The sequence below is a fragment of the Xiphias gladius genome, chromosome 2 (assembly GCF_016859285.1).
Source record: "Xiphias gladius isolate SHS-SW01 ecotype Sanya breed wild chromosome 2, ASM1685928v1, whole genome shotgun sequence".
Taxonomy (NCBI): Eukaryota; Metazoa; Chordata; class Actinopteri; order Istiophoriformes; family Xiphiidae; genus Xiphias; species Xiphias gladius.
In genome coordinates, this window is record NC_053401.1 from 18,072,437 (window position 1) to 18,095,875 (window position 23,439).

Sequence of the window (23,439 nt, forward strand, 5' to 3'; positions counted from 1 at the left end):
GGCAGTCCACGCAAAAACGGTAGGGTTGCACAACAAAGAATTAAATAAATGTTAAAAAATCTACATAGATAAAATAAAAACACAGCGACACGTGCAGATTGTGCAGGCAGAGGCACCCTCCACGTTTTTCAGTTAAAAAAAAAAAAAAAATCTTGTTTCCTACTGCTCAGACTTACAATCACACCTCTCCAAAACCATGTCTGATATTATGCACAGCTGGCAGAGTGTGGATACATTCATTAATTATTTAAATCTTCCAACAGATATGTGGGTTTAACTGTTAACTGACCTTCAGCGCTTTTCTGACATAGTGAGATGTTCTGAAATGTGAAATTTTATATTGAAATTTTGAAATATGAAATTTATTTCAGTCTGCAATAAGATTTTTTAAAAAAGGAAAACAATAAAAATATAAAAAATATTACAACTTTTTACGATAAAAACCACAATAACGCAACATAAAGATTTCTGCAGTCCAAAAAAGGTGTAGGCTGAAGCTACAGCTTATTGTGCCTGCCCTTTTTAGTATACACATCCTATTTGACATCAAGAGAAAAAAACATACCCTCTCATACTTATGCAACTTTCTGATCATATCATTTTATATTTCTTCAATAAACTAAATTTTTAAATATTGTTGTAAAATTCCTAAGCATGCTACATGTTTTCATATTCTCATTATAGCTCACTTGAAATACATACCGATTTTTTACGGTGGTATTAACAATTTGTTATGTAAACATGCAAAATCAGTCCCAGCCCATGTATCATCCGCCATCTCATTAGATCTGGAAGACAAGAAAAACAAATCGGAATTTAATTCTTTTATTTTTTTGTAGGTGCCTACAAGTCTTATTTAAATTTTTTGTTATTTTGTTTTGTACTGTGTTTCTCTGCCATCCGCAGGCACAGCCTGAACTGCAGCAGGGACAGGCAGAGACAAGGAAATGTGTGGAAATAAAATTTTTGAAATGCAATAAAAGGTACATTTTAAGCAGTTTGTGTAGGAGAACAGTCAGGTTGATCAGTTATGGCAGATGGTCTGTAGCCTGTTATTACTGCAGGAGTGGCCAATTGCGTAGACTCACATTTGTAAGGTTTCTTGAATTAAACCACACAAATTGAACATTTTGTTGTTCTCAGCTATGTGTTTTAGACACTTATCCTGTGATGTATTACAATGCAGTTTTTTCCAATAGTGTAGTTCTGTTTCTCTAATTGACTCTTTGATTTGATGTCTTCACATCTTACAGCAACATCTAGTGGCCACCAGTCATCAAACAGCTTCATTAGTAATTAAAACCTGTGAGACCATAACTGCCTGATCAGCCCTGGATGTATTTCCAAAATGTGGACTATCAACTTCTGGTGAGTCAGTTGTGAACCCAGAGTCCTTCATCACATCACCAGAACCCCAGTACTGCTCATCCACATCCTCACCTTTATCAAGGGTGAGGAGGGGTCAAATAAACAGCATCATGATCACATACACATCTACACTATAAGGGACTATGTAAGTTACACTGGATAATAGCTGTCTGTATGGGGGAATAAGCAAATAATTTGAGTTAGTAAATACATAACTAAATGTCAATACATTACATACAGACACCACACAGAGGTTACGTACAACTCTCGTGACAATGTGTAATGTGTAACTTTTTTTTAAAAGAGAAGCTGACCTCAAGTTACCTCTGTTGTTGAGTTGTATCACAGTGCTAACTGTAGCCTGTAACTCAATTAATGCATATATGTTTATTATACGCTATATAGGCTGAAGGCTCAATGTAAACACTGATGAACTGGATAGTAAAGCGGATTATCTGTCAGAAACACTAATTCTCCTCAGAAATCATTTTAATTTCTGTGGTATTATACTTCCTTGCTCAGATGAGGTGCCTGCACTGTCTACACATGGACACTGAGAGGAAGTTACTGGAATAAAGAAAACGAAGAAGTAAAACTTTTTTTTTAGTCAGATTACTTACTTTAAGATAAAAACAGGAAAACAGTTATTTTCCATTTTCTTTTTAAAAAACCTTTGGCTGGAGAGTGGTGAATTCACAAGGGAGGAAGTCACTAGGGCTATCGAGATGCCTCGGCAGCATAGGACTTTCCGGGAGCGGAGCCCTCTCACTGCCAATCTCTAGCCTGGTGGAAGAATAAGAATGTACCAAAGCAAGGCTGGACATGACACTCACAGAATCTCGGGACTCATTCGTAAGAGATGGGAGGTGGGATGGCTATGAGAGGAGGAAAATCACATGGAGTGAACTGTGGAGCATGGAGAGCTTCATAATGGGAGCCACATATACCCCACAAACCTAAATGTTTGTCTGGGAGAGGATCCAGCCTGTCTGGCAACCCTCAAGTATATCTTGGTTGTACTAAGACCAGCCTAACACATGGCAGATACACCTGGCGACACAACCAAAGTCCTGAGGTATCTAGCAGCTGAACTCCAGTGCAAGAGAGTAGCCACCAATGCCATACCACTCAATGCCCAGACAGCTTTCCCTCAACTACCATCCTTCATCCCGGAGGAAAAAAACTGGGGGCTAACCCTTCGCCTCCCGACTCATGCCCACTGAATGCAGCCCCCTGGGTCTCCTGTTCTCCAGGTACCTACTAAACAAGGAGTGTGCATACCCCTCTAATTCCATATCTTTCTAATTTCTTCAGGAGTAAGCCATGGTCAATAGTATTATAAAATTATATATATAATATTTTTTTTGAGATCCAGGAATAATCCCATTGTATATACAGTACTTTCTATTGCAGTTAATATTTCATCTATCCATCCATTAGCTATACTTCTTATCCTTTGAAGGTCCCAAGGGGGCTGGAGCCAATCCCAGCTTATATTGGGCAAGAGGTGGGGCACACCCTGGACAGGTCGCAAGTTAATCACAGGGCCGACATATAGAGACAAAACAACAATTAAACTAACCTGCTTTGGACTGTGAAAGGAAGCTGGAATACATGGAGGAAACCCAGGCAGGCACGAGGAGAACATGCAAACTCCACACAGAAAGCCCCCAAAAGAATGATCTTCTCGCTGTGAGGCACCATTGTGCAGCCAGCAGTTAATATTTCCTCCACAAATTTAATTGCAATATAAATAGGCACATTATTTTGTGTAATGAAATCATCGAGCCTTTTAAAGAATTTTTTCCAATATTTTAGAGAACTGCAGGGGGAAGAAACAGGTGTGTATTTTAGACATGTCTGGCTCCAATTCTTTGTATTGGAATGACTTTAGCTGTTTTAATTTTGCTAGGTGTAATTATCTGTAAAAAAAAAAAAAAAAAAAAAAAAAAAAACAATTTCCAAAAAAATTATTAAATTCATCTCCAAACAAATCAATATCATTAATAGTTTTAAAATTCTTTGTCAGGAAATATTTTGGGTACCCCACTTTTTTCTGTTCCGTTTTGAATAATTTCAATGAATTCTCTTCATGTAGTTTACATATTATTCGTGTTGTCCTCCAGCCACTTACTATAATAATCTTTAGGTGCATCTCATTTCAGTCTATTTTTAGATGTTTAGTTTCTATATGTCTTGTATGAATGTTCAGCTTCTTTCCTTCTTTGCTTTAAAAATTCCTTGTAAATTTAATTTTCTTTTTGCACGAGTGGAAAAGCATAACGAATGCAGATGCTTCCACACAGGTGCACTGTATGGTACAATTAACAATTACCATCCAATCATGCTCTTTGGCATAACAAAAATGCTGAGCAGGTCCAGTTGGTTAATGATTTTGTATCAAGATGGCCAGAGGAAGAGATCTAAGTGACTTTAAAAGAGAGTTCATTGTTGGGGCACAGATGGCAGGAGCTTCAGTTACAAAGACTGCTCAACTAGTTAGTGTTTCCATAGTAACAGTGACTAAAGTGACATATGCATTTAGATCTATGGGAAAGACATCAGTAAATAGGGTAGGAAATTGTGTTCGACAGCGCACATTTGATGACCATAATGCAATGGTCATCAAATGGTAGTACAGTATTGTAAGGAAAAACAGAAGAGCAACTCTTCCTCAGGTGACTGAGGAAGAGTTGCTGGATGTCAATGCAGGATGTGATCAGACCATGTAAGCAAGAACACTCCGTCAACACTTACATAGAGAGGGATATTGTTTTTTTTATTTTTTTTACTTTATTATTTCTGGTCAACAAATTTACCATACAGTTATGCAAGTGGTTAGGTAATACCACATCAGTATATCTAAATTAAATCAATATCAAAAATTAAATTCTCGGAGCGACAATAAAGGTGTAAGCTCTAGCCTAAGCTTATTGTGCCTACCCTTAACACTTAACAAAGCATAACCATTGCATTACCCATAGAGCCGTGAATCAAAACAAAGCGAATAAGAAGCATATTATAGAAGCACAGCAGGAAAAAAGAAAAACAGATACACAAAACATGACAGATCCTCATTTTTTTCTCATTGTAGGTCACATATTTTGCATTTTTCATTTGTAATGTTTTTATACATTTTCTTGAACTTACACAGTTCTACAATTCGTTATTACAACTATACCATAATTTAACACCTTTAACTGCGCACATCTATTCATCACATTTGTCCTTACTCTTTTTGTTTTTTTTCAAATATATGATTTCCCCTGAGTGGATATCTGTTCTCTCTCAAAGAAAACAACTCTTGGATACAATCAGGACATGTTTTGTGTTTTACATTATCTGTAAAGTTTTAAACTGTACAAGGACTTTAAAGATCAATGCATATGATTTTATAAATAATGAGTTAGTTCATTATTAACCTTACTGACAATTCTTACGGCTCTTTTTTGTATTATAAAGATGCAGTTGGTGGTAATGTATGGAACTATGTGTGTGCTTATGTGTGTGTTTATTTAGAATAAATAGTGAGTTATGCTTCAAGAAGTCCTTAGTTTTATGCAGTATTGCAATGGATTTAGACAGTTTTGATTTGATATGGTTTGTGTAAGGTTTCCAACATAATTTGTAGTCTATTATCACTCCCAAGGTTTATTTTCACACAGTCTTTCAGTTTCTGCATCATTAATCTTACGATTTACTTCAGAATTTGTTTTACGATATCCACACACATTGCTTATATTTTAATGACAATTTATTTCCACTTTCCACTTAAACTGTAACCAAAAGCTGCTTCAAGTTGTTTTCTGAGTAAATTACATGTGTGTCATCAGCAAAAGTTCTGATCAAAATTATTTACTTGAACATACGGATGTCTGTTCTCTAGGTAACCTCTCACCCAGGAGTATGTTACCCCTCTAATGCCATATCTTTCAAGCTTTTCCATAAGTAAGCCAAGGTCAACACTTTTTTAAGATCTATAAATACTCCCACCATGTATTCTGTTTTATCTATGGCAATTGAGATATTTTCTACCAGTTCCATTACCACTAGTAAGGTAGACTGCTTAGCTCAAAATCCATACTGACGGTCACTTAACAAGTTAGGTTTATCAATAAAATTATCAAGTCTTTGTACAAATAATTTTTCTAATATTTTTGAAAATCTGGGAATCAGAGATACCACTCTGAAATTGTAAAATAAATGTCTTTCTTTATTCTTAGAGATAGGAATGACATTTGTCTGGAAATATTCCTGTGAGGAATATACATACAGTATATGGGTCAATAGTTTCACTATACATTCAATAGTATTTTTAACTAATGACATGTCAATGGAATTGTAGTCGGTAGACTTTTTGCTCTTGAATTTATTAACAATATCAAAAACTTAATTTTCATGACCTCAACTGAGAAACATGGAATAAGCATTTTATCAGAGCTGTTGTTTTCTATATCTTCCTTGTTCCTTGGCTCAGCATTTACTAAGGTTGGTCCAACTTTTAAGAAGTATTAATTGAATTAATCTGCAACCTATTTTATGTTATTTAAAGTTACAGTTTGATTTTTAATAAAATAACTGCTTTCCTAATACCTTTTTTTTGATTATGCTGTTGAGCATTTTCAGTGTTTCCTGATTATTACTTCTATTTTCCTCAAACAATTTGCAATTATACTCCTTCTTGATATATCTTATGATTCTTATTCATTTATTTTTATATTTCTTACATTTATTTTCATTTTCCTCTGTTCTACATATGAAGTATTTTAATTCATCCTGATGGGAGTGGTCTCTTCCAGGATGACAATGCCCCCATCCATAAGGCACATGGGGTCACTGAATGTTTTGATGAGTATGAATATGATGTGAATAATATGCTATGGCCTTCACACTCACCAGATCTCATCCCAATTTAACACCTATGGGAAATTTTGACCGATGTGTTAGACAGCGCTCTACACCACCATCATCAAAACACTAGATGAGGGAATATCTTCAGGAAGAATTGTGTACCATTCCCTCCAGTAAAGGTCCAGAGATTTGTAGAGTCAGTGCCAATGCGCATTTAAGCTGTTCTGGCAGCACGTGGTGGCCCAACACCTTACTAAGACACTTTTATTGGTTTTTCCTTTAATTGGTCAGCTGTCTGAAAATTTTTTATTTTGTTCAGTGTCAGCCTCCACTTGACTCCATATTCTACAGGCTACCCCTATCCTAAATGTTATCTTTATGTTCAGTTTGAATGAATCACATAACTGCTATACAGTTGTTAGTTAATGTTGCACTAAAATTTCACAATGACAATGTTTCAATGAATATTGCACTAAAGTATAAGTTCAAATCTTACAATAAAGTTACAATATTAATACAATAAATGTTGTACTAAAGTAACAATATTACAATGTATACTACAATAAAGTAACAATGCTGAAATACATTAATGGCTGTTGTTTTTTTTTGTCTTTGCTCTCATATTGTATTCATATCGGTGTTGTATAATGTTTTTGAAATGTAAAATAGTCACAACAGAATGTGATAAAGCGCACATTGAGCTGGACTACTGTGTCAAATTTCAAGTCAGTTAGACTTACAGTGTGAGTGGCATAGCCTTTCCAAGATTGAATTTTTGGGCCTTAATTACAGCGCCATCATCTGGCCAATTGAGCTAATTTTTCTTGGGAAGCATTAGCACATCATTTCCAGTTATTGGGTCAAATTTCATGTTTCTAGCTCATTCCAGTTCATGGCAATTTGAGCCCCAGTGACAGACAACAAATAATAATAATAAATATAGCCACAAGTGGCAATTTGTACCCAATTTCCATCCCCTACGGGGTTAGAACCTAGTAATGATAATAAACACAATAGTGTTACACCCCTTTGGGGTTAAAACCCTAAATATACTGTAGATAAATAGACAATAATAAGCCTAATTTTGATCCCCCCCAAAAAAATAAAATAAAATGATTTTGATATCTTCAGGGAGTTCTAGGTGTTGAGGGATCTGAGACCCCCTAAGGCCCTTGGTATTTTGCACATTGCTTTTAGGAGTGTTATTTTGTATACTTGTGGACTACAAGTCTGTAATTAATAATATATTTCATAAAAAAAACATTTTGTTAAACTTTCTTTTTGTTTTTTTAAAGTAATATAATAAACTTTACAGCAGTATTAAATCGATGTGCAGAAAGCAATGTTCCACAGGGACACCTGGTGTCGACCCATCACCACCAATTCTCATACCCACCAAAACAGCCCATCTACTCTGCCTCATTGGCTTGGTGACGCCACTCTTCCTTTGTGTCTTTATTATGTCGTTGCCTTTGTTTAAGTTCCAAAATTTCTAATTTGAAGACTTCATTGTTTTGATGAATAGTCTTCTTTTCCCTCTCCTCCTGGGAAAGTACATTTTCCATCTCAAGGGCTGTCTCACTTCTGGTCTTTTTCTATTTGAAGCCATTTCTGAAACTCCTTTATTTCTTGGCTTCCTTATTTGGGCACATGGCCTCGTCCTGCTCCTTCACTTCATTTGAAGAATTTAAGGACATGTTCATCATCTCTTCTCACATCTCACTTCTCCCAGCTTGTGAATGAGAGATTCTTTCCTTTCAACAGTTTTGAAAAGCTTCTCTTCTTTCTCGTCCTTTTTCAACTGAAGCATTTTCTGAGGCTCAGAATTTCATGTTGGAGAGATTGATTATTTTACCCCAAAACCTCTGTCTTCTCCTCCTCCTTGGAAAGTTTGCTCTCCATCTCACAGGCTTTGAGACATGTCTTACTTCTGGTCTTTTTCTATTTGGAGCATTTTCTGAAGGGCCTTTAATTCTAGTTGGACCGCTCCTTTTTTGTTGCACAGAAGACAATAGCAGTCTCTTCTCCTATAACTTGAGCTGCTTGTCAAGCACCTGGTATAACAGCTCAACAGTGCTACAGAGAGTTTTACTCTCCTCCACCACTGTGTGCCCAACCTTTAGTAGCACACATTCTCAGTGTTTCGGTAGAGGACCTTTTTACCTTTGCTGAGGTCATCATTAACGTCCATGGGATTGGCTGTGCCATTTTCTGTTCTCTATCACCTGAGTTGAAATACTGTTTGTTTCTGGTGCTTCTCATAATTCACTGACACTGAATGATGTGTGTCACGATATGGTAACTGTGTGCAGTGTTATGATCTTCACCTGTGCTATGTGGTAAAATATCTCACAATATATATTCATACTTTAAATTAGTATGTAGTTATACGTAGATATATGGTGTTCTATACAGTGGGGTCCAAAAGTCTGAGACCAGTCTAAATTTGGACCCCACTGTATATAACATCACATACCTATATATGAATACTATTTTGCTCTTAGCATCTGTTGGATGAGGTGACGCTTTGCGCATGCGCCCTGGCTGACCAACCACGTCAGGAGAAAAGAAGATGGCGGAGGTTAACGGCGACTCAGATCACCTGGCGGCAGAAGGGAGTTTTAACAACACGGTATGACAATAGCTTTCCCTCGTCGTTTTACTTCCTCTTTTATAATTGCTCATACGTATTTTATTCCAAAGCAGCGGATAAAAGCTGTGTCTGCGTTACATTCATTGTATTTGACAGTGGTTACATGCTTGAAATTAACAGCAGAGCCACCTTACATTATACTATATAAAATACATGTAATACACGATAATTAGGTAAATTGAATTTTTTCGTTAGGATGAACACTGAGGTCATATATGACCCACCCAATTTACTGTTGTTTTCATGCTAACGTTAGTTTGCGTCATATGTAATGTTTCGTAGAACATAGTAGCTGTTAACTACTTGCTTATTAAGAAAAAGGTGGGGCAACGAATTAGCAGATGTTTGGGAACAATGAGTCAAATGTCTTCCAAAGAGCTGTTAATGACATCCTGCGTTGTGATGGTTCAGATGGTGGAGGAGGGCTGCACTCTCCTGCGCAGGATGGAGATCTGTGTTGCTGAGGCTGAGAAAAGGAGTGGCAAAAATGCAGTGAACATGCAGGAGACTTTCACCATGTACCTCATCGAAACAAGGTGAGAATAGCATACCCCTTATTAGCCGTTGTACAGGTAGTGCTGTGGCTTGAGCTGAGATGGTTTGATATGTATTCATCTGCACTAGCTCTTATTTGGGCTGTCTTGCATTGATTCACTTCTGTCTTTTGTCTCAGCGTAAATACAACTTTACAAAATGGTTTTGTGGCTCAATCTTTAAAGGCCAATGGATGCGGTTGCTGAGGGTCATAACCCAGCCCCCGACTCTCTTTGGAGGCGATACAGTGAATTTGAACTGCTGCGGAGCTACCTAGTAGTTACCTATCCATACATCGTGGTACCCCCTCTGCCGGAAAAGAGGGTGAGTTCACTGTGGCTGTGCTTTCTAACCCCTGGTCAGTCATGCAAGAAATGTCAAAGATAGTTAGGTACATGTGTGTGCGTGTGTGTGTGTTTGTGTGTGTGTGTGTGGGGGGGGTTAACAAAAACATTGCATTAACTGTTTAGGAATTACAGCCATTTTTATACATGGTTTCTCATTTTCAGAACCTCAAAAGTAATTGGACAAACCAACATAATTAAAAGGACTATTTTTAATACTTGGATGAAAATCCTTTTCAGTCAGTGACTCCCTAAAGTCTGGAACCCATAGACATCACCAAATGCTGAGTTTCCTCCTTTGAGATGCTTTGCCAGGCCTTCACTACAGCCACCTTCAGTGGCTTCTTCTTTGGGGGTTTTTCTGCCTTCAGTTTGGTCTTCAGTAAGTGAAAAGCATGCTCAATAGGGTTGAGGTCAGGTGACTGACTTGGCCATTTAAGGATATTCCATTTCTTTGCCTAGAGAAGTTCTTGGATTGCTTTCACAGTATGTTCATCATTATCTGTCTATACTGCAAATGACCTTCCTAGTTTGACCTATAAGTTTGCAGTATTTGGCTGAATTTGAGCCGATAGTATAACCCTATACACTTCAGAATTCATCCTATTACATCTAGCAGCAGTCACATCATCAATAAACAACAGTGACCCAGTTCCATTGGCAGCCTTACATGCCCATGCCTTAACACTGCTTTTGCCATGTTTGACAGATAATGTGGTATGCTTTGGATTATTAGCCGTACCTTTCCTTCTCCACACTCTTTTTTTCCCATCCGTCTGGTACAAGTTAATTTTGGTTTAATTTGTCCAAAGAATCTTCTTCCAGAACTGGGCAGGCTTTTGTAATGTTTTCTGCAGGGTCTGACATAACCGGTGGCCCGTGGCACGTAAACGTTTATGCAGGGCAAGAAGGGCCTGTGCCTGGTCGGTCTGTTATCTGTAAGAGTGAGTGGACGTGGGATCCCAATTTAAGGTAAATTAAGGTGCAGAACTACTGTAAATCTGGCCATTATATTGTTTAGACCCTAAACGTGACTGTTACTGACTGCCTCATCTCATATAGCAGTCTCATGTTAGCCCTGTTATGAGACACTTCGCTGAGGTACTTGTGGCTAGCTAGCCATGTAGCCAGCTGCATTTAGCTAAACGGCTATGGTAACTTCGGAGGCTGTTTAAAGTTTAGTGTCCGGTACTAATGTTAATATAAAATAATGAATTCGTCCTTTCTCTCAGTAGCCATTGTTGCTCTGTGGCACTCAGCATTTTTTATAATCCACTATGAGATTTATTTTCAGCACGAAAACATGTCTGCTAATGTTAAGTGAACACAATAGACAGGCTGCTTATAAATTGCCTATCACAGCTTCCAATGTGTTTTTGCCCAGCACAGATTTTTTTGTTTCAGCTGCTTACTGCTCAGTGATGTTATTGAGCTAACACCAATGCTCGCTAACATCAACTTTCACTGTAACTGACTGTCTAATGTCGAGTGCTGTGGGTTTTTAACAAGCAGTCGTTTCATGCACAAATCTGTCAAGTAGGGACAAAATAAGTGTTGATGTTTCGTAGTGTTAATTTGTATTCCAACAACACAGACAGCAGTCTAAACAAGCGATGTGACTTCCATGGACTGTGACTGGTATCGGATGATGGTGTTCTTAGCTACTTCCTAAACACACAGAGTACCCAGAAGGGTTGGTTTGATTATTGTTAACATCCTTTCCAAATTTGTGGACTGCCTCACTATTAAAGATTGCATCAGGCAAAGAGACGACAACAGCAACAATGTACTGTACTGTACATTTTGTTTATATAAATATGTACGTAATGTCTTATTGTGTAAGGGAATGATTGAAATGTAATTTTACCATAAGCGTTGCAACATAGGGGCCCTATAATTATTACATTATGAAATAATGGGGAAAAAAGTTATTTTCATTTTTTGGCTGGCAGGCCTGTGAAAATATACAGGGGGCCAGTAAAATTCTGATCTACTGGCCACTTGGGCCATTGATGAAAAAATGTTATGTTGGACACCGTCTGGCAAAGTCTTTTGGTGTTGCTGAGCCAGCCAGTGCATTCCTTCTTTTTAAGAACAATCAAATTGTTGATTTGGCCACTCCTAAAGTTTTTTTCTATCTGTCTGATAGGTTTGTTTTGTTTTTGCAGCCTAATGACGGCCTCCTTAATTTGCATCAACACCTCTTTGGACCACATATTTAGAATTCCCATGGACACCTGTTTTGTTTTTTAAAACCTTCCTAATGATGGCCTCCTTCAATCGCATTGACACAATGCAAATTTAACACTTGGAATCAACTCCATAGCTTTTATCTGATTAATTTGTCATGTAATAACAGGCCACACATGGCCATGAAATGGATTGTCAGTCAATTGTCCAATTACAGCCTCTAAAATGAGGGACTATGTATAAAAATGGCTGTAATTTCTAAACGGTTAATGCAATGTTTTTGTTACACAACCTCGTCTACTGACAGAATTTATAGCTATGACCAGGACGCACACTTTCTCTGACTGTGTTGTTTTCGCATCACAGGTGATGAACAAAGACATTAAAACTTGGGTCTTATGGGTAAAACATAAGACTCGTTTATAGGAGTTGAGTGTGGGGCGGCCAGTTTAGAGGTGAGCTGAACTGACACTAAGAGAGCAAGGGAGTGAATAGTATATTTCTCGTATTTCTGAAAAATTTACAGTCAAGGCCGTAAGTAATTAGACAGTTACACATTTTTTTGTTTTTCAGTCTCTGAGCTTAAGCACGTTCAATTTGACATAAAATAATCGATACTACAACAAGGTGCTAAGTCTCAGCTTTAATTTGAGTACTTTTACACCAATATAGAAAGAACTATGTGTGGCAGATATAGCCCTTTGAAAACATAGTGCCTAAATTTTAGGGATTAAGTAATTGGACAGATACACATGAAGTCAAACACAATCATTATATTTAATATTTTGTGGGAAATCCTTTCCAGTCAATGACTATCTGACTCTCTGAAGTCTTTGACCCACAGACACGAGCAGGTATCTTACCTCGTAATGCTCTCCCAGAGATTCACTGCAGCCACCTTCAGCTGTTGCTTGTTGTGGAGTCTCTTCCTTTAGTCTGCTCTTCACCAAGTGGAATGCTGCTCAGTTGGACTTAGATAAGGTGATTAACTCGGCCAGCCGAGGATCTTCCATCTCTTCACCCTGAAAAGCTCTGTGGTCTCTTTGGCCGTATATTTAAGATTGTTGTCCTGCCGAATGATGAAATGTTGTCCAATGAGTGTTGATGCATTTGACTGAATATGAGCACACAGAATGCTACTGTATACCTCTACATTTATCCTGTTGCTTCCGTCATCAGTGACATCATCAATAGATGCCAGTGTGTCTGTTCATTTGGCAGCCACACATGCCCAAGACAGAACTACTGCCATGTTTGAAAAAATGATGATGGGTTTGGGTCATAAGCTGTGCCTTTTTTCTTCACAATTTCCTCTTTCCGTAATTTTGACAGAGGTTGATTTTTGTTTCATCAGTCCATAAATCTTTGTAACAACTTTTTGTGTGTTTTCTTTCAAATAATAAAAACACTCAAAAAGAAACTGGTAGAGTTCTGTTAAAAAATCAATCAGCAATCAAATAAATACAATTAAGCTGAAATTGAAATACAGTATAAAGCTCAGAAAAAGTCGTGAATATTGGAATACTTTTTTCTCTTGCATGCAGGCAGAGTTTGTGTGGCACAAGCTGTCTGCAGACAACATGGACCCAGACTTTGTGGAGCGCCGCAGGGTCGGGCTGGAGAACTTTCTGCTTCGTGTGGCTTCTCATCCAGTCCTCTCAAATGACAAGGTCCTTTACCACTTCCTCACTGAGGTACATGGTGCAGCTCAGGGTCAGTCTAGCAGTTCAAGTGGGTCATTTATAGATCAGTAGCTGATCTATAACTGACTCCTTTCACTACTTTGTGTGGCAGGAACATGGCTGGAAAGAAGTGGTGTATGAAACAGGATTTCAGGCAAAGGTACTGGACATTTGTGGAGCTTCCATTTCTGAATTCTTACAGCGATTCATACAATATTTTCAGTGTTCACAAAGCTTGACCACCTCTCTAAATCGTATTGCAGGTAGATTCCAGGCTGAGAGGTCTCAGTGCCACCTTCCGGGTGAAAAATACAGATAAGTAAGTTATTGTTTTTATACTATACTAACATTATCTACATGATCAATCTTGCATAATTACTGAATATTTTCTCACTTTGTGAAAGGTGCTACATTCAATAGGTATATCCATGTAAGGCCACACCTTATAATTATTTTTATTATTGATTAATCCGCTTATTATTTTCTCAGTTCTTTGTTTATTCATTTGTTCAATAAAACATCATAAACCAGTGAAAAATGCCGATCACAATATCCTAGGGCAAAAGATGAAATTATTAAGTGTCTCATTTTGGACAGTCAACAGTCCAAAAACCCAAATTATCAAATTTACTATAATTTCAGACCAAAAAAGAAGCAAATTGTCATATTTGAGAACCTGGAATCATCAAATGTTTGAAATTTTGGCTTGATAAGTGACTTAACAATTAATTGATTATCAAAATAACAATATAGCAAAAAATAATATAATCATTGTCTAATCTTTGCAGCATAGTTCCATCAGATCAAAATAAAAAAGTCAAAAAATTTAATTAAAGGATAAATAAATACATGTACACTTTGAAATAATTAGGTAAAAGAAATTTTAATCGCTGTCTTCTGTATGTGTCTTTATTTTCTCTTACATAGACGCTTCATGGATATGAAACACTACAGCGATGAGCTGCAGTCTCACGCATCTCAGCTGCTCCGAGCAAGAGCAGTAGGTCTTTTTTTTGGCTACTTGCAGGCAGTGGAAACACATTACAAACACAACTTTGACATATCTTCACCATTTGAGTTGATATGATGAAGTTGTTAGCAAACACTTACTTAGTTACACATCCAGCAGTTACGGAGCAACATTAGGATTCATTTGGAGTCATGTGTTGGGATACCTGGTTAATGTAATTTTTCGCTGCTAAATGCTCCACTATTTTCACCAGGTAGTCTCTAACCATGTCTGTCTGATGTTTGCAGCTGAGCAGGTAGTGTACAGTGGGTTTTTACAGCTTTTAATGTGAAAACAGCTGTCTGCTGCTATAATGCTCTGTAAAGCTGAAGGAAGCTGCAGATTCAGCTGATAATTATCCGTAGGTTCATCACTGTCAGCGAACCCTTTCACGCTATTTGCATATTGTCATTGGATACATTCTTAATATAAAAATATTGAGTATAGCCGCTAAAAAAACATCACTGCTAGTCGATGGTACTGAGCTCGGCTCATCCCAGGGTAAAAAACAACATAATCTGTACACAGAATGAAAGTTTATTCTTGACATCAGAAACTGTAGTTGACAAAACAATCAGACCACAAGATCTATTCAGTAGGAATAGTAATTTTTCTGCATGAATTACTTGTATGAATTAACAGAACGTAGTGTTAAAAAATGTTGTTAACATTTTAACATTGTTGTTAAAGAAGCTAGTGTCTGTCCAAAATCCAAGCAAAACTGCATTAAAGCAAGGCATCTCATGTAGAAAAAACTGTCCATGGCCTGACAACTTTCACTGTTAAGTTTATGCTGTATTAGGATACTCAGTGGTATGTGAAGATTGGTCGCAAATAATGAATGAAAAAGTATGATTTTCAATACCATCAAAAACATGCACTCCTTTTTTTATTAAAGTAACGTGACATATTGTAGTGTACAACTTGTAGATAAGGCAGGTAGCTGAGCTGAGAAAATTGGCGAGTGCCGGTGGGGATATGGAACTCCAGGTTTGGGAATATTTTGTTTTCAGATCCGATAATACAGACGAGTCAGCCAACACAAAGGAAGTGTTGTGCACTATTTGCTACAAGAAAGTTGTGGTGAAACCTTCGTTTGGGTGGCCCACAAATTCTTCTGCTTCAAGTGCAGCATCTGACCACATATTAAGCACAGCGGGGACACAGTCACCCTGCAACACTGCCAATGAAAGCTGGACAAAGTAAATGTGTTTGTCATCTTGGCAAAAAAATTATACTTACCAAACCAAATGATGACGTTCTGGCTGCTTTATATGTGTAGGATAAGGATTTAATTAGGATTGAATTAGGCTACATTATTCAGCCTATTTTAATAGGCCTTTTTTTTCTATATTGTTCAGCCATAACTCTTACAATTGCCTTTAGTAGGCTGAGTTTAAATTATTTCTATTTGATTTTGCTATTTGATTTGCACATTTTTTCTTAAGAAGTGGGTAGCATAGACTCAGCAACCAGGCCTGCTACTTAGATTAAGGCTACCCCTAACTGAACATGATCATACAGTGTCATACATGTGAGTAACAATGACTTCTCCTTTAGAAATTATTATTTATATTTTTCAATACATGTACATTTTTCCATAAATGTTGGGAAGGTATTAAGTTATGAAAAAATATTTAACACCCAAGACTAGTAGAAACCTTAGTTACTGCTGTTGAATTATCTTGACAGTACTTGTAGAGCACAAATTACTAAATAGTTTGTTAAATTAAAAATATGTGCTCCATAGGTTGGAAATCTTAATTTTATCAAGAAATATTCACTGTCTTTTTTATTTGAACACTAACTTTCATTCATTTTTCTATATTTCTTCTAGAGGGTTGCTGATCGACTCTATGGTGTTTTTAAGGTCCATGGTAACTATGGAAGAGTCTTCAGGTCTGATAACAAGCATATACCAATCTATCTGTGCATGACTAAAAAAAAAAAGGACCTGAATCAGTGATGAGTGTGTATTGTTTCTATTGGCCCATTGTCAAGTCAAGTTAACTAAATTTTATTTGCACCGTTCAGCCACAATGTTAAAAGCATTGACGGGAAGTGAATAACATTGATTATCTCGATACAATGGCACCTGTGAAGGGGTGGGATAGCAAGTGTTCCCGATCCAGTTATGGGTGTTCCCGTTTTGCAGTGGTCAGTACCTACCAAAGGTGGTCCAAGGGAGGACAACTACTAAACCAGCAATAGGATTATGGGCACCCAAGGCTCACTTATGTGCGTGGGGAGCAAAGGCTGGCCTGTGTGGTCCAGTCCCTCAAAAGAGCTTCTGTAGCACAAACTGCTAAAACCTTAATGCTGGCTATGATAGAAAGCTGTCAGAACACACAGTGCAATGCAGCTTGCTGCGTGTGGGACTGCATAGCCGCAGAACGGTCAGATTGCCCATGCTGACCCCTGTCCACCTACAGCACCTACAACGGGCACATAAGAAATCAGAATTTGTCCATGGAGCAATGAAAAATCATTTTTTCTTTTACATCATGTGGACGGCTGGGTCCGTGTGAGTTGTTTACCTTGGAAAGAGATGGCACCATGATGCACTATGGGAAGAAGGCAAACTGGCAGAGGCAGTGTGATGCTCTGGGCAATGTTCTCCTGGGAAACCGGTGGTCCTGGCATTCATGTGGATGTTACCTTGACACGTACCACCTTCCTAAACATTGTTGCAGACCAGGTTCCTGGCAGACCCTTTCATGCCAACGGTATTCCCTGATGGCAGTGGCCTCTTTCAGCAGTATAATGCACCCTGCCATACTGCAAAAATTGTTCAAGAATGGTTTGAAGAACATGATAAAGAGTTCAAGGTGTTGACTTGGCCTCCAAATTTCCCAGACCTCAATCCTATTGAGCATGTGTGGTAATTGCTGGAAAACAAGTCAGATTCACAGAGGCCCCACCTCACAACTTAGAGGACTTAAAAGGATCTGCTGCTAACATCTTGGTGCCCATTACCACAGAACATCTTCAGAGGTTTTGTGGTCTTGTCAGAGCTGTTTTGGCTGTATGACGGGGGCATAGCCTACACAATATTAGGCAGGTGGCTTTAATGTTGTAGCTGATCGGTGTCTTAGCACAAGATCACAGTTTTGCCTCAATGGCTTTACAGTCTGTCCAGCATGTCCAGACCCCCTCAATTGTAAGAGCATCGATCCAGATAAGGAAAAACTAAAAGAACACAACAGTTGTCTATAGTCAATCCCCCCCCCCCCCCCAAAAAGTAGCAGTGTGTATGTGTATGTGTATGACCAACTCTCCTTGGTAATTTGCATGTATGTGTGTGTAAATCCATGTGTTCACTGCAGTGAGTGGAGCGCCATAGAGAAAGAGATGGGAGATGGACTGCAAAGTGCCGGTCATCATATGGATACGTGAGTATTTTAGTCTGGTTTCATTACTTTGGGCAAATCCCACTTACTTTAGTCATGGCCCTTATACAGTTCCTCAACAAATATTATTTCTTTATTTAACACACACAATATACTCACACTACCAGCTGTGTTGGCTGTTAAGACATAAGTTGCTTTTTGTCACACACCTTCAGATATGCTGCCTCAATAGATGATATCTTAGAAGAAGAGGAACATTATGCAGACCAACTGAAAGAATATCTCTTTTATGCTGAAGCTCTGAGGTAAGATATTTTTACGAAATATTAAATATACAAAATATATTAGGCAATATGAAATTCATATTTAGGCTTGTTATTCTACTCCAAATGGAATAAACCACTTAAGAAATGAGATGCAAAAATGGAATCTTAATTTTTTAAGTGAGAGATTTCCTTATCTTTTAAAGATGCATGTTTCTCCTCAAATTTCTGTCAGGGGATGTAAGTAAATATTAGTTTGTCTGTCACATGGATCTCAGTGTTTTAATTTTACAGAAAAAGTTTAGTCAAGCTGTGGTGAAGGTCATGGGATCGGTAGCTGACGTGGCTTGTAGAGCAATGTAGCTAATTATTTTTAATTAGGTTCACCTTTTTTGTGTTGGTACTGCTGACTTTGCACATAACACTGATGGCCTTTCCACCATTAGATTAACTGGCCTAGCCTAGCATAGCATAGCATGTCTAAGTACGTCTGCCAATGTATGTGTATTGATTTGGCTGAAGGTGTTCACCGAGCTTTATTGTTATCTCTGTTTATTGTTAGGTTAGAAGTATATCCAGTAACTACTGTGTCTTCCATGTAACTAATCTCTCTTTTAACCTGCAACCTTTATCCTACACAAATTGGCCTTAACAAAGAAACACACTGTCTACCCCTCTCATGCCATGCGGTCCCAGTAGCCATATTTGATTCCGCCATCTTGTTTTCAGTTTTCTTTGCTCATGCTATAAGGCCCCAGCTGCTATTTTTAGTCAGCCATTTCATTTTTGTCTGTTTTCCTAAACAAACAAACACACGCACACACACACACACACACACACACACACACACACACACACACACACACACACACACACACACACACACACACACACACACACACACACACACACACACCTGCATATAGTACTATTGTGACTGAATCAGTGATCAGTTATTGTAGCAAGGGACACTCTGCACTGCATTTTGGAACAGCATTTTTTTTTTTATTGAAAAAACTCTTTGACCAGTGGTTTTCAACAAAAAAGACATTTTGTGTGAACACAGCCAACCTTTGTGTAGCTACCAAGCAAGGTTTGCTACTACCATAGTTCAGTTGAATAGTAATATCTATGTATCAACTAAATAGCTTCGCTGGCTAACAAAACTTAATTCAGTACATGAATATTTACGTTTCTCCTTCAAATGAATATTTACGTAATTGAGTTTGGTAGGGATTTCTTTCGTTGTAACTGCTATTGCTTTTATTAACATCCAGAAGAATTACTCCCTTACTAAAAGAGATTATACTTTATTTACTCTTTGTTTAGGCTTTCCTTACCGATGACTTGCAACTTGCTTATCCGAGTTGATGGTTGTACTATCCTGAGTTGACAGTACAGAGAAATATCCAATAAGCTGTTCGAATAGTTTAGCAATGAGCACCAAGCACACAAACATTCGTCCAAACACTGGTTGTTGATTGGCAGGTTATTCCAGTTGCCAGCTACCTTTCTGTTTTTTTTTTTTCTTTTTGTCAGCACATAGAATACTCACCGCTGTTTTTACATTCATTCAGATATGTTGCCTAAATGCTTTTTTACATCCGTTTGGCTTAAGGTGCTCCACAAAAACGCTCATGTCCAGCGCCTGAGCCTTCCTGTGGTAGGGAAAACCTTGCTAATGATGGATTCAGGCCACACCTGGCCATGAAACAGATTGTCATTCACTTGTCCAATTACTTTTTGCCTCTGAAAATGGAGGGTCTATGTATAAAAAATGGCTATAATTCATTTTGGTAACCCCCACAAAATTAAAGCTGCAGGTCTACACTTTAATCAGTCTTGAGGGCTTAGTTTAAAATCCATTGAGGTGGTGTACAGAGGCAAAATTACGAAAATTGTGTCACCATCCTAATACTTATGTACCTGACTATATATATATATATAGTGTATTGCGATACAGCCTAAAAATGGTGCAATATTATTGATAGGCCATATTGTTCAACCCTAATTAGAGCATGATATATTGTTGTGCACTTTGCTTTTGCAGGGCAGTGTGCAGGAAACATGAGCTGACCCAGTTTGAACTTGAGATGGCCTCCCAGGACCTCATCTCCAAGAAGCAGCAACGTGAGGAGCTGGCTACAGGGGTACACTATACTCATGTTTTCCTGACTTGTAGTCTTTCTTTAATCTGGAAGATTCATGGCTGAATTGTAATAGGTATCAAACTGAGAAGACCTTTTGAGGAGGATGTAGGTCTTGTAAACTATCTTCAACCAAACTGTAGATTTTTTGTGTTTGCTTTCCTCTTTACCTCCTCAGATAGTACGTACGTTCTCCCTCAAAGGCATGACCAACAAGCTCTTTGGACAAGAGGCACCTGAGCAGAGGGAGGCCAGACTGAAGCTGCTGGAGGAGCTGATAGCAGAGGGTGAAGACACAGTCAAGGAGAAGACAGTTGAGTGCGAGTGAGTCGTGGATACTGCTTAATGCTGGCAGATTGTGTGTGAAAGAAGCTTTAAAGTTTTTCTGATTTTCTTGAAGAAAATTACTTGCTAATTTAAAGGGAACGTTTTTGCATATTGTGTGTGTGTTTATCTGATGTGTATCACTGCAGGGAGCATGTTGAAAGGGCATGGGTGGACATGCAGCGCTTCGAGGAACAGAAAGACAAAGATCTGCGGGAAGCACTCATCAACTACGCTGTCATGCAAATCAGCATGTGCAAGAAGGTACACAAGAGAACATCAGGTATCTGAGGGTTACAGGACAATTTTAGTAGCCGTGTTCATGATAAGTGTTTCTATTTCTTCTCTCTTCATTTAGGGAATACAAGCGTGGAGTAATGCCAAAGAATGTTTCCTCAAGATGTAAAGTTGAAGCCATATTCAAAGGATTTCCTCAGTGATGCTCACCTGTGGATGCTGGGAAATGGTGTCAGTGTCCTCTGGTTGAGGTTTGAAAACAAACTCACTAATGTAACAAAATGTGTATAAAGATAATGTAATTTCGAGTACTTACAAAGAGGGCATTCATATGCAGCTAATTGGGCTGTCACTTTTTATTTGAAATTCAAACATTCATTCGAGCGGGGGGGTTAGTATTCTAACTGTAATGACCTGTTCAAATTAAAAATGTACAGTCTATATGCACAATAGACCGTTTGAAGTAGTTTGTCTTGTGATCCACCAGAAAACTTCCCTATCAGGCTGACCCCTGTTGACCTATCAAGTTAGTAATGTTACGATGTTTGCTACAAAAATGGAGGACACTAGCGAGAAAAGCTGTCCTGAGTGTACGATTACGATACCAAAGCATCTGAGAAGCAGTGTGTGGAAATATTTTTGGTTCTACACCGTAGATGGCAAAGTAACTAACAAAGATAGGGGTGTTTGTGGACTTTGTACAAAGCAGCTGTTTTAGTTTACAACAACAAATCTGCTGACTTACCTGCTAGCTTACCACCCAAGTCAGGCAGTGGAGGCACCATAGACGAGCAGAGCAACATCAAAATTTGATTTTTGGAAAAAGTGACAGACCCAGCAGCTAATTTGCAATAGTGATTCACTTTTGTGGAGTTAAAAAGCTTAGGGAGGTGGTGGATCACACAAGCACATTACTTGGACGGTGGAGACCAGGGTTCACAGGTTTAATTTTTTCAGTATTTAACCAAGGGCCATTTTGTCACCAGTTTTACATGTTAAAAATCAGTTAACAAGTAGTGGGATTAGTACATTAACTTTGACAATTTGGGATGTGCACATTTACCAGTGAGCGAAAGACAATATCAGGATTTTTGAATTTTCACTCATATAATGGACTAAAAGTCTGATTATCTGAGATGGGTGCTTTCACACCTATGCAACCTGTTATGTGTGATGCATTTGCCCATTTAGTGAGGTCTTTTTGGGCTGGGGTGAAACCTGCCAATCAAACCTTGGTACAGACCAAACAACCAGACCAAGGCCACCTGAAAAGGAGGGTCTCAGTCCAGTTCCATTGTGCCCTGGTGTGAAAGCAAAACCGAGCAACAACAGGATTTTGTGATAGTAGATGTGATTTTAGCATGAATTTAAAGCTAGATGACTATTACGTTTGACCGGGACTAAATGGCAACAGGGTGTCTAAGTTTTTAGGCTTAAAAAAGTCAGTCTCTATTTTTTATGAACCGTCTAACTTATATTTAACTAATCTAAGAGCAAAATTAAGACTGACTTAACATTAAAGACCTGATTAAAATATCTATGCGAAACCGGCCCCAGAGCTGTGTTGTGTGTTTGATCAGTTTTTCATTAGAAAGTACAGTATAAGGTCCAGTTGTCATCTCAACTATTAATGCTCACACCAGATGAGACACCAGAGAGTTTGTAAATCTGAGATCTATGGAGCTAATTTCTTTCTCAAAACCTAACAAACAAAATATGTTTTACAAATGCCCTACAGTCACTAACAAACACAGTACGGTTTGTAAATACAAAAAATAATTAAAAAACTAATGCATTTTGTTTTGCAAATACAAAATGTACCTATCAAACAAATGCACAACATATTTCTAATACATCATGCTTCCAAAACAAAGACAGCGTTTTTTAGAAGTGCAAAAAAAATCTATGCTACAAAGACAAAAAAATATCACGCAACTTTTGGCACAATTTTTCCAACGTGATTGTGCTGAGGGTTTTCTCACAAATGTGTATGGAACAGTCCAGGTTAAAATTATTGGCAGCCTTTAATTTTAAGTACAGAATTTAGACCATTTATTTGTGCTGTTGAATGTGCTTTGGGTCGTGCTGAGAGACCCAAGACCTTTGCCTCAAACCTGGTTTTCTTATACTGGGTTATACATTTTGGTCTAAAACGCCTTGGTAATGTTCGGATTTCATCACTCCTTTGATACTTTCAATGCCTCCGGGGCCAGAGGCAGCAAAGCAGCCCCAGAGCATGATAGAATCTCCACCATGGTTTACTGTAGGAAGGATGTTCTTTTCCTTATGGGCTTCATTTTGTCACCTATAAACAAACTAATGCACTGCATTCCCAAAAAGGTCTACCTTGGTATCATTTACCCATAGAACATTATCCCAGAAAGACTGTGGTTTATCTATTAAATTTTTTGCGAAGATTAGTCTTGGCTTTTTTTCCCTTTCTTTCAATTGTGGTGTCCTCCTTGGCCTTCGCCTATGGAGCCGTAC

The 23,439-nt window shown here is 38.1% G+C and overlaps 1 protein-coding gene across 2 annotated transcripts; it reads left to right on the top strand.

Annotated features, from left to right (window-relative positions):
• Positions 1 to 8,772: 8,772 nt before the first annotated feature.
• Positions 8,773 to 23,439, top strand: LOC120796880 (sorting nexin-4-like). 2 transcript variants are annotated; one of them, XM_040140036.1, is made up of 14 exons: positions 8,773 to 8,851; positions 9,284 to 9,408; positions 9,592 to 9,730; positions 13,485 to 13,634; positions 13,735 to 13,782; positions 13,886 to 13,941; positions 14,550 to 14,622; positions 16,469 to 16,530; positions 17,958 to 18,023; positions 18,197 to 18,286; positions 20,295 to 20,394; positions 20,570 to 20,715; positions 20,865 to 20,979; positions 21,074 to 23,439. In XM_040140036.1, exons 1-14 carry the CDS (start codon positions 8,792 to 8,794, stop codon positions 21,119 to 21,121), a joined length of 1,278 nt encoding a protein of 425 aa, XP_039995970.1. In that variant the 5' UTR covers positions 8,773 to 8,791; the 3' UTR covers positions 21,122 to 23,439. The 2 variants fall into 2 exon arrangements, with proteins under 2 accessions (XP_039995970.1, XP_039995979.1); XM_040140045.1 differs by lacking the exon at positions 9,592 to 9,730 and having other exon boundaries at positions 13,485 to 13,653.

Excerpts from the sequence above, each read along its gene's own strand:
- LOC120796880 (XM_040140036.1), top strand. The coding sequence starts at position 8,792 with ATGGCGGAGGTTAACGGCGACTCAGATCACCTGGCGGCAGAAGGGAGT. Across the intron at positions 9,409-9,591 it reads ATGTACCTCATCGAAACAAG|GCCAATGGATGCGGTTGCTG; the intron begins GTGAGAATAGCA and ends CAATCTTTAAAG. Across the intron at positions 9,731-13,484 it reads CCCCTCTGCCGGAAAAGAGG|GCAGAGTTTGTGTGGCACAA; the intron begins GTGAGTTCACTG and ends TCTTGCATGCAG.